The 11,618-nt window shown below is 35.9% G+C and overlaps 1 protein-coding gene across 1 annotated transcript; it reads right to left on the bottom strand.

Moving 5' to 3' along the window:
• Positions 1-4,216: 4,216 nt before the first annotated feature.
• cart3 (cocaine- and amphetamine-regulated transcript 3) lies at positions 4,217-4,826 on the bottom strand (the record flags this gene model as incomplete). The annotated part of the gene is made up of 3 exons (XM_081394447.1): positions 4,217-4,324; positions 4,476-4,559; positions 4,665-4,826. 3 exons carry the CDS (start codon positions 4,824-4,826, stop codon positions 4,217-4,219), a joined length of 354 nt encoding a protein of 117 aa, XP_081250573.1.
• Between the last annotated feature and the right edge of the window lie 6,792 nt (positions 4,827-11,618).

The raw sequence follows: 11,618 nt of genomic DNA on the forward strand, positions 1-11,618 counted from the left end.
TGAATGTTGAAGCAGAGTTATCAATGAAGTATAAATGTTTGGTTTAATGTAACGTTTACTTGGGTTCATATGTTCTGTCTATCCCTCTGTTTTTTTGTTTGTTTTGTAGCGACATTTTAAAAATAATCATTCTTAGTGCTCACTGTTTTATCAAAATAAACTTCATTAGGGCTCCAAGCACCAGAGGTTTTGTGTTAATTACACCAACTGTTTTGCTAATTATTATAAGTTACCTAAAAGTGTCTAAACATAAGAGACCACAAGATGTGACCGTAGAGATCTTAGACTTGATGGGGTGGTTCCAAATATATATAGTATATATATACTGTATATGTACGTGTGTGTGTGTACATATATATATATAAATGTCAAGCTATATCATTTTATACCTAAAGGATTATTAGGAACACCTGTTCAATTTCTCATTAATGCAATTATCTAATCAACCAATCACATGGCAGTTGCTTCAATGCATTTAGGGGTGTGGTCCTGGTCAAGACAATCTCCTGAACTCCAAACTGAATGTCAGAAAGAAAGGTGATTTAAGCAATTTTGAGCGTGGCATGGTTTTTGGTGCCAGACGGGCCGGTCTGAGTATTTCACAATCTGCTCAGTTACTGGGATTTTCACGCACAACCATTTCTAGGGTTTACAAAGAATGGTGTGAAAAGGGAAAAACATCCAGTATGTGGCAGTCCTGTGGGCGAAAATGCCTTGTTGATGCTAGAGGTCAGAGGAGAATGGGCTGACTGATTCAAGCTGATAGAAGAGCAACTTTGACTGAAATAACCACTCATTACAACCGAGGTATGCAGCAAAGCATTTGTGAAGCCACAACACGCACAACCTTGAGGCGGATGGGCTACAACAGCAGAAGACCCCACCGACCCCAAAATGTTGCCTGGTCTGATGAGTCTCGATTTCTGTTGAGACATTCAGATGGTAGAGTCAGAATTTGGCGTAAACAGAATGAGAACATGGATCCATCATGCCTTGTTACCACTGTGCAGGCTGGTGGTGGTGGTGTAATGGTGTGGGGGATGTTTTCTTGGCACACTTTAGGCCCCTTAGTGCCAATTGGGCATCGTTTAAATGCCACGGCCTACCTGAGCATTGTTTCTGACCATGTCCATCCCTTTATGACCACCATGTACCCATCCTCTGATGGCTACTTCCAGCAGGATAATGCACCATGTCACAAAGCTCGAATCATTTCAAATTGGTTTCTTGAACATGACAATGAGTTCACTGTACTAAAATGGCCCCCACAGTCACCAGATCTCAACCCAATAGAGCATCTTTGGGATGTGGTGGAATGGGAGCTTCATGCCCTGGATGTGCATCCCACAAATCTCCATCAACTGCAAGATGCTATCCTATCAATATGGGCCAACATTTCTAAAGAATGCTTTCAGCACCTTGTTGAATCAATGCCACGTATAATTAAGGCAGTTCTGAAGGTGAAAGGGGGTCAAACACAGAATTAGTATGGTGTTCCTAATAATCCTTTAGGTGAGTGTATATATATATATATATATATATATATATATATATATATATATATATATATATATAGATGCAAAAGCCTCAAAGTGCCATCTGAAATTTTCTTCTAGAATGATCATTTTTATCAAGCTCCTATATTTAAGTTCAGTAATTTCACTTAAATGCCCATTAATAGGTAATTTTCATTGCCATTTAAGTGAAATTACTGAACTTAAATATACGAGCTTGATAAAAAATGATCATTCTAGAAGAAAATTTCAGATGGCACTTCATATATATATATATATATATATATATATATATATATATATATATATATATATATATATATATATATATATATATATATATATATATATATATATATCCTAAAGATACTGAATACAGCGTATTTGTGAGTTGTCTGGCATGACTGAATATATTGATGTACAATTAAGTTGAGGAAACAATGTCATTTTGCTCTTTCAATATAATATTATGCTATATATTATATTAAAAGAGCAAAATGACATTGTTTCCTCAATTTACAATTTAATTGTACATCAATATTTCCTTAAAGAGACATTTAAAGGCATTCTATATTTGAAAAGATACATCATTTGCATTATTGTAACTGGTTTATGGCATAATGTAAAGGAAATGTGTGCTATTTATAATCTGGTGTCTGTGTTTGATTATCACATATGCTGCGTTAAGGTTAAAGTGTAAGCAGTTAAACACAAATACAACGTTTTAAAAGTTAAAAGTCCACATCTATTTATTATAGAAATAAATACAAATAAAAACGGACCTTACGATAATCTTCTGGATTTACAAAATTTTAGTTGCAATTAAATTAAACTGTTTAATATAAGTCATCATGCACTGATCACATGTCTTAGACAGTAAAATAATAAGTTTAACAGTAAAAGGAAGGGATTTGCTTTAGTTAGTCTGTGAAGCCAGAATGTATTGCTGTTTCATCAAACCCTATCAGTGAAGACCCATGATGGACTTTCTTACGCATTATATTTGAAAATATTAAGATGATTACAGCTTGCAGCTATATTTTAAAATATATTTATTTCGTAAAATATATATATTTTTTTTCAGATGTAATCTGCTTATAAAATGATTATTGTGTTTACATCACCTCAGTGGTCATTTTTTTTAGCAGATCTAATTGTTACCTGAAGCAAATGGCAATTTTATTTAACATCACATTCTGCTTTCCTCATATTTGCATCACATAATCAATTAGCTTCCTCTCCAGCAACCTGAATGCAATTACACAATCAAATGAATATTAAATGGCTTAAAGGTGCACAGAGGTTTGATTGTTATATAAAATGAGGCCCATCAACATCTATTTTTATGCAGAGATGTGCTTGACCTGTTCCTCAGTGCCACAGCAGACACGTATTTCCCGTCGTTCTCCGCTCTTCTTCTGCTGGCACTCTTTAAAATATTTACAAACATAAATGAACCTAACAAGAAGTGAAGGCACCCATTTGAATGCCGACTTTGATTGACATCTGAGGGAATTTGGGTGTGTTTTTCTGCTTGGCTGGACGTCTCAGAGCTAATCATGGGACAGCCTGTACTTACTGTGCACTTTTTCTCTCATTCTCTCCTATGAGTCAGAGGCTTTTGTAATTCAGAAATGTCACATATTTGAAACCCTTGTTATAACTAAGCTGTTGAAATCATGCATGCAGATGGAATGAGATGTGTGAGACAAATTGAAGAAATGAAAAGGAACGGAAAACCGAGGTGATGTGTTTTATAAAACACTTTCCCTGATACGTCATTATTATATTATTGCTCAGTCAACTTATTACATTCAAAATCAAGACTTGGTATGTATAGCTTCAAAAAAATTATGGGTAACACTTTACAGTAAGGTTCATTAGTAAACATTAGTTAATGTATTAACTAACATGTACTAACAATGAGCAATTCATTTGTTACAGTATTTATTCATCTTTGTTAATGTTAGTTAATAAAAATACAGCTGTTCATTGTTTGTTCATGTTAGTTCACAGTGCATTAACTAATGTTAACAAATACAACCTTTGATTTTAATAGTAAATGTTGAAATTAATATTAACTAAGATTAATAAATGCTGTAGAAGTATTGTTCATTCTTAGTTAATGTTAATGAACCTTATTGTAAAGTGTTACCCTATTATGTATTTTCCTGCAACCAACAATTGCACTAATGTTTATCATAATTTAGGATGTGTTTACCAACAACATCTTCTTTTCATTGTCAATTTTTACATTGTACAATTACATTTTGAGTGTTCAATTACTTGATTTTAACTCGACTTTTCTTCAAGTTCAGTGAACTTTTCACTGCAGGTTGCCACTTTTGATTTTACTTAAGGGCAAAAATAAACTTTTTATTATTTTAGTGAGTTGATTTTTCGAACCGTGCATAATGTTTTGTCATGTGTATTGAGGAGTAAGTCAGGTGTCAATTTAATTTATATGCCACAACAAAATATCTTTATTATACTAGAGGAAACACACAGACTGCCTTAGAAAACAAAAGTCCACACAATTTATTCAGGTTTAGTTACACATCAAGAGCAGCAAATAATTAAACAATCTTTCAAATTCATGTTTTTTCTCATAGCGCTTCATAATCATAAAAATAGAAATCACATAATGTATAAATATCTGTAATACCATGTGTATATTTCCAACTCACAATCCATCTATGTCTTTACAAACACTTCAGCAAAAAGTAATTGCAAAACGCTCCACGTGGACAGTCACACATTTTGCCGATTCTTGAGCCTTTTCTGATGGCGCATTGCTCTCCAACGTCGCACTGATGTGAAAGCAAATCGTCAGTGTTAGATAACTCACTGTCAGCGTTTTGTGCATAAATGTAGATAGTAAATGTGTGATTTGAATCTAGACAACATCCATTCTATTATTATGGAAATAAAGTGTTGTTAAATATCAAATGTGCTACTCACTGTAGGAACGCGTCCAAACTTCTTTTCCCAAAGTGAGATGCGTTTACTCTGCAGTTTCTCCAGAACGTCATGCAAAGCCCCCAGCTGCGAACAGTAATTAATCAATCAAAAGTAAGTGTCATTAAATTGCTTTTTGAGAAGGGTGAAACATTTGTTTTCTATACGCGAAGAGAATTACGCAATACTTACGAGCTGCTTTTCGTTGGTCAGATTCGGGTCCTTTGGGTAAAACTCCCTCAAAGCTCTCGTTTCCAAGTCAGATTCGTTGTCAAAGTCCATTTCAGCACCTTGAATGCAAGAAAGCAGCACAGCGCATGCCATCGCTGTCGTCCAGAGTTTGGAGCTCTCCATGGTCACAGCCAAGATTGAACGCGTCCTCTGCACTGAGATTCAAGTGAACACTCGCTTCCCGCGGTCCAATCACCTTATATCTGCTCCAGTGACACACCACTCACTTCGGTCCCTCTTTTGCCCCACCTTACATATTGATTTTTGCCCATGCGTAAAAAGGACGCAGACGATGACTCATTGCGTAAAGCTCCCGAGTTTATGTCCAAAACAAGACAGAAATACGCCTGCAGGGGATTTAGACTGGTAATTTTTTTGCATATTATTATTGTATATTGTATATGATTCTGCTTTTTGAGCGTTTTAGCAGAAGTTTTGTAGTCACATTGGCTACATTAAAATACCAGTATGAAACAGATTTTTTTGAAACGGGACAAGGTGTGACTGTTTACAATAGGTTTATTTCTGAAATCACTTTCTGTATAGCCACATATCTTAAAAACTTTTAAAGTATTTCCACCATCATTGCACAGGAAGAAGATACAGTTCATTTAACACGTTGACTTTTTTAAGCATGCTTAAACTCCTAATTACTGCTCATTAGTTTAGAAATGCTGGTTAAATATAGGAATTGGGTAGGATTAAAGGATGTAGAATATGGTCATGAAGAATAAGGCATTAATATGTGCTTTATAAGTACTAATAAACGGCTAATATGATAGTAATATAATAAGCAACTTGGACCCTAAACTAAAGTGTTACTAAATTAAGAAATAGCTCAAAAATTAAACCATTTTTTGCTGGTTTTCTGGTCTCACATCCTGGCCAGCTGAAAAGTGCCCAAAGTGCTTTAAAACCAAAGTTTAAGATTTAATCAGGTTGAAGTTTTTTTATTTATTATTTATTTTATTTATTTGTAACAAAAACAGCAAAATGTGACTATTTAGCCAACCTGGTATGAAAATACTGTTGTCCTGAGAACATATTTCAACCTTTCAGCCTAGTCTAAATCTATGCTCCAGTGGTTTTATTGTATTCACTTATTACTAAAAATATTAATATGTACTAAGTTAAATTCATATAACTAATAGAAGCCAACATACAAAACCACTAATCTCATAAATCCCTATGTGACAACCTGCCCCGCTCTCCCCTATATGCCCTCAACCCACTGTTTTTGTAATGTAAATATAAAATGGCCCTTAAATATATTCAAATTATATGTTATATAACAACATTATTGTCATCCCACACTAGTTTAGCATGACCATAATACTTATTTTTAGTAATGGAAAAATATACACAAAGATGATGAAGCTTAAGTGTTCCTCCATACCAGCTGTCCTACTTGCATTCATCTCTAGTTTGTCTGCTTTTTGTGAAGCAGCATGCACAGCCTTTATTGAACGTCCAAAAGGAACATCAATAGCTTGCCAGAAAGAAAACCTGCAAAAGACCAGGACAAAGAGAAACTGAATGGTCCTCCATTCTTAATTCTATTTTTCTTAAATGCACACAAGAAAGAAGTTATTTTCTCTGGCCAAAAAATTCATTTGGCACAGGTTACCATAGAAGATTTTTGTAAGTTGTTATTGATTAATCCTATTCTAGGCACAGAAAGTGTTGTTTTGTTGTTTCCTGCTGATTAATGCAAAGCCAAGCCTCACTTTGATCCGGTCTCAGTTGCTTCATGAGGATCGTTTGTCGGTTAGAGGCAGGAATCAAACCGGGTCCGTCTGACTGCTCTGTGGGCTGCATGAGTCATATCATTCCAATTACTACATGTATTATTGCTTGTCAGAAACTTGTCCTTCTGCACGGTTACCTGTTTATTAATACGACCACTGTCGGGGTAGTTTTGCTCACCACTCACGTCAAATGAGCTCAATTTTAATTTCCTTCCGAGAAAAATTATTCAATTTTGTGCAGGCTGATAGTTCATATGCATAAGCACGCATGTCAGTGGTTTAACACCAGCAAAATGTTTCACTTTTCACGGTCATTATTTGCATAAAATTTCTCCACACTGCTAAAATAAGGTCCTGAGGGTGTCGTTCCTGTCAAAACAGTGCAGACCATTTTTGAAGAGATGATTACCGGATAGGACAGGATTGCCATAGGGTGTCAAATCCAGAACAAGTGTGAGAATGGCTGAGAGGAATATAACTTAAAATACACACTGGCAGTTGCAGTAACTTGAGCATAAGTTTTGCTGTTGTCCATGCAGACTTCATACACAGTTTGACTTGACAGTTTGCAAATGGTAGTTTGCTGTAATCTTTCAATGTGGTGAAGGTTCGCCACCCTCTAATAGGGTTTGTCTCCGATTTAAGTTGAGGAAATTACATATCTTCTGCCAAACAGCCTATACAACAAAGAAAGCCTGACATCTTTTAATAAGAAACTCTCACCTTAAAGTTCCCATTAAGATTATTGGACTATAGAAAACCTTCCTAAGCCACTGAAGGAGGTTGTTTATATGCAGCAAAGAGGAAGATGGGTTTTGTCCTTTGAAGGCAAATCTCAAAGACGATGCAGGAGTGTTGTGTGGGTGAGATAGGAATTCATTATCTTCCTGACTTATCTAAGTATTCCTCTGAATTCTGAGATCCTGGCTCATTTGTTTGGTTCAAAGTTGTTTGTGATCTCCTTTGGCGGGCATGTCGATGACCTCTCACCTTTTTTCTACCGGATGAATCCTCTTGAGAGAGTCGAGTTACTGGAAAGACCTTTGGAATTGATTTTGTGTGGGTGTGTGATTTCTCATTTCCTTCAGGTGATCAAGTTAAGTGCATTACAGCCTTATTGCCTCTCAATTGTTGAAAAATGAAAAGTAAATTAACATCTGACATACTTGTGTCTTATTTTCATACCATGAAGATTTTGACTCCTTTTAATTTATCACAGAATTGATATAAAGCAGAACATCGGATCCCAAATTCCTTTCATTTTTCTTGATTTTCAATATATTTCCATCACTTACAGAATTTATTCTGGAGTATATCTCTCTTTTTTCATTTATTGAAGATGTTCTGCCAGTCATCAGCAGTTATGTACAAAACAATCCAAGATGATCTGAATGCCTGAAAATAGTTTGGAAGAAGAAAAAAAATTTATGAAAATGTTTAATAATATCAGTCTGTGCATTAATAGAGGATATTTTGCACTAAATCACCACTATTGCTAATACCGCTTCAGATATTTGAGGCTGAGCATATGCCATCATTCATCACGTTCAGGAACATATGCCCCAAAATTGCGAGAATTTGAGGAAAAAATAAAAATTTTTGGTCAAGTGCAAAAACTGTCTCTTGTTTGTTGAACTGAAGGCAGTCAGAGCCGTGATGATATTCTGAACAGCATTCTTGCTTCTGTGATATTGCTTCATAAAACATGGTTAATAAAAGCTTGTAGCTCAAACAGGATCACAGGTTTGATTCCTAGGGACAGCAAAAACTAGGATCAATGCAGCACACAGCACGTTTCACGATTTGCAGCACGTTTCTGTATTTGGTTGCGTTGTGAGTATTTGCAGTGTGTTTCTGTATTTGGTTGCAATGTGAGTATTTGCAGCGCGTTTCTGTATTTGGTTGCATTGTGAGTATTTGCAGCTTGTTTCTATATTTAGTTGCATTGTGAATATTTGCAGCTTGTTTCTATATTTAGTTGCGTTGTGAGTATTTGCAGCACGTTTCTGTATTTGGTTGCAATGTTAGTATTTGCAGTGTGTTTCTGTATTTGCTTGCATTGTGAGTATCTGCAGCGCGTTTCTGTATTTGGTTGCGTTGTGAGTATTTGCAGTGTGTTTTTATGTTTAGTTGCGTTGTGAGTATTTGCAGTGTGTTTCTGTTTTTAGTTGTGTTGTGAGTATTTGCAGTGCGTTTCTGTATTTGGTTGCGTTGTGAGTATTTGGTTGCGTTATGAGTATTTGCAGTGAGTTTCTGTATTTGGTTGCATTGTGAGTATTTGGTTGCATTGTGAGTATTTGGTTGCGTTGTGAGTATTTGCAGTGAGTTTCTGTATTTGGTTGCATTGTGAGTATTTGCAATGCGTTTCTGTATTTGGTTGCGTTGTGAGTATCTGCTGCGCGTTTCTGTATTTGGTTGCGTTGTGAGTATCTGCTGCGCGTTTCTGTATTTGGTTGCGTTGTGAGTATTAGCAGCGTGTTTCTGTATTTGGTTGCATTGTGAGTATTTGCAGTGCATTTCTGTATTTGGTTGCGTTGTGAGTATTTGCAGCTTGTTTCTATATTTAGTTGCATTGTGAGTATCTGCAACTTGTTTCTATATTTAGTTGCGTTGTGAGTATTTGCAGCACATTTCTGTATTTGGTTGCAATGTGAGTATTTGCAGTGCGTTTCTGTATTTGGTTGCGTTGTGAGTATTTGAAGCACGTGTTATCAAACTGATGAAGATGTTTTCTTTATTTGCTAGTGTTTTTTTCTATTTGCATGTGTTTTCTTAAGTTGCAGCGCACTGAGCTCTCTCGGCCACTGTAAAAAACTGATACAAATGTAAATGTGTACCTTGAATGTAATGTTGCTTTAGATAAAAGTATCTGTCAAATGCATAAATGTAAATGAAAAAGGATAACAAAGAAATCATGTAGTTTCAGGAGCTTCAGCATAGCAACAGGGGGACACGCTAACCCAGAGAGAGGAAGAGCTGTGTCTGAACTGTCAATTACTCTGAGGGCTATAACACTTTACCAGTAGCCAGAGGTCCCTTGTTAGCGCCAGACCTTCATTTGTCAACGCACAAAACAGACTCCCCATTATGTCAGAGGGAGGGAATCAATTCCGAGACCCAAAACACAAGCCAAACATGCTTCAGACAGCCTTTAGATCCCAAAACACAAAAAATGAAGCTGATAAACGGGACCCGAGTCAGTTAATCAAGTTGCGAAGTGGCCAGTGGGCAATATTAGATGTCAGCATGGATAGAGACAGAATCAGGTCACCTCATTGTGCAGCAAAGATTATCTCATGTGTCAGTGACGGCCACACTCCAGTCCACTGATTGCATCAGTCATTAAGATAACAGCAGCAGATGTGCCTGTTAGTGTGGTTCCTTAACAGATGCATCCGTCAATGTCCTGGGTATCCTACAAGACACGACACGACACGCTCAAGATCTGTCAAAGAAAAGCATCGCCACACACTCAAGAATCCCTACAGCTGTTATTAATACGCAAGCTGAGCCTATTTGTACTGAGCGGACCCATCTCACCTCTATCATAAACACTGGCTAGAGAGCAGATGAGATGGTCAAGCACAAAGCAAAAGAGCAGTTCGAGTGTTTCGGGGTCTCGATGAGGTAAAGAAGGATAAACAAAAGGCAAAAAGGACGAGCAGATAGGAACGAGCTTGTCTGATTGCAAAGTCTGCCTTTGACCTGTCATACCTAAGGAGAAGATTAAAGGGAAAAAAGTACACAGAGCAAAGCAAAGGGTACAATACGCTTCTTTAAATAACACTGCGCAACATTCTGTTCCTGCTGAGGGTTTCGGTAGGGGATCTAGTTCGCCGATGTAATCATCTGTCTTTTGATATTTTTTTCATGTTCCTGTTTAAGTTGATGAATAATTAAACCCTCCCATTTACATCTTTACTCCTGATGCCCTTGAAGCATGAACAAGAATCATTTTCTTTAATGGGATTGACAGTTGTCTTGTTCCTTAACTGACATTGTCACATGCATACTGCATTGGTTTTATTTGTTCCACCAAATCGTCCTAAATTAAGTTCAAAGACAGAAAGTGAAAGCTTTTCTACATCCACTCCTTTCTGCTTGGGGCAAAAACATCAGTGATGTATTCACAAAATAGTTAGAAAGGCACTAAGGCAGTCCGCACATACCGGGGTCCACGGTCTGAGATGCTGTGCGTCATTGTGAGGTAATTAGGGGTCTCTGAAAAATCTGCCTCAACTCTGCCCTGCCTACAAAGCTTTATTTATTCTGACGAGGGGTTTCTTATCTCCCTAATTGCACTGTATAGCTATCGTGATGTTAAGCTTTATAATATTGCTTAACGACTCTACTTCCATTCCACCCACTCTCTTCAAATCCATTTTTAGACAAAAGCTTCACATCTTTAAGCTAACGCCAACATAACAGAATAAAGCGGACTGAAAAGGACAGTAATAAGGCAATTAATTCAAAGGAAGAACTTTAGGTGACTTCTGCGGCAAATATTTAGAGAGGAATTCTTCTCTTCAAGAAAATTGCTGTGTCAGAGACCTTTCTGGTCTCACTAACATAACTATTATTATAATGATTTATAAAGACTTTTTAAAAGAATTACTGGCACATATAGAATTTTGGGGTAAAAATGTCAAGTTATTTATTATTTAAATCATTATTTAAGAGTTAATATTAATTTCTACATTTACAGATTTTAAAATCAAAAACTGTATCTGTTAACATTAGTTAATGAACTGTGAACTAAAATTAACAAACAATGCAACAAACAATAACATTAACTAACATTATCTTCATAATCAATGTTAATAAATAATGTAAAATATTTATGACAATAATGAATGTTTTATATATATATATATATATATATATATATATATATATATATATATATTCTGTATACATGGTGAGCATTGAATATATAATATAATTTATAGGTTTTCCTCGCATTACATGTATTAACAGATTCTCAGACCCAGCAAATTCTGTGGAAGGAGAGAAGTTACATAATGGCTATCTTATAGTCTGCGGTGTATTTTTAACCTTCTTAATAAATAAATATTTTAAGTAAAAGAGTAGTTTAATGTTTAACGTGTTCAGTCCATAAGATTTTCTCTCAGACAGAACCAGTGAGCCTCAATGGCCTCTTCTGAAA

The sequence above is a fragment of the Scardinius erythrophthalmus genome, assembly GCF_964197995.2.
Source record: "Scardinius erythrophthalmus genome assembly, chromosome: 2".
Classification (NCBI taxonomy): Eukaryota; Metazoa; Chordata; class Actinopteri; order Cypriniformes; family Leuciscidae; genus Scardinius; species Scardinius erythrophthalmus.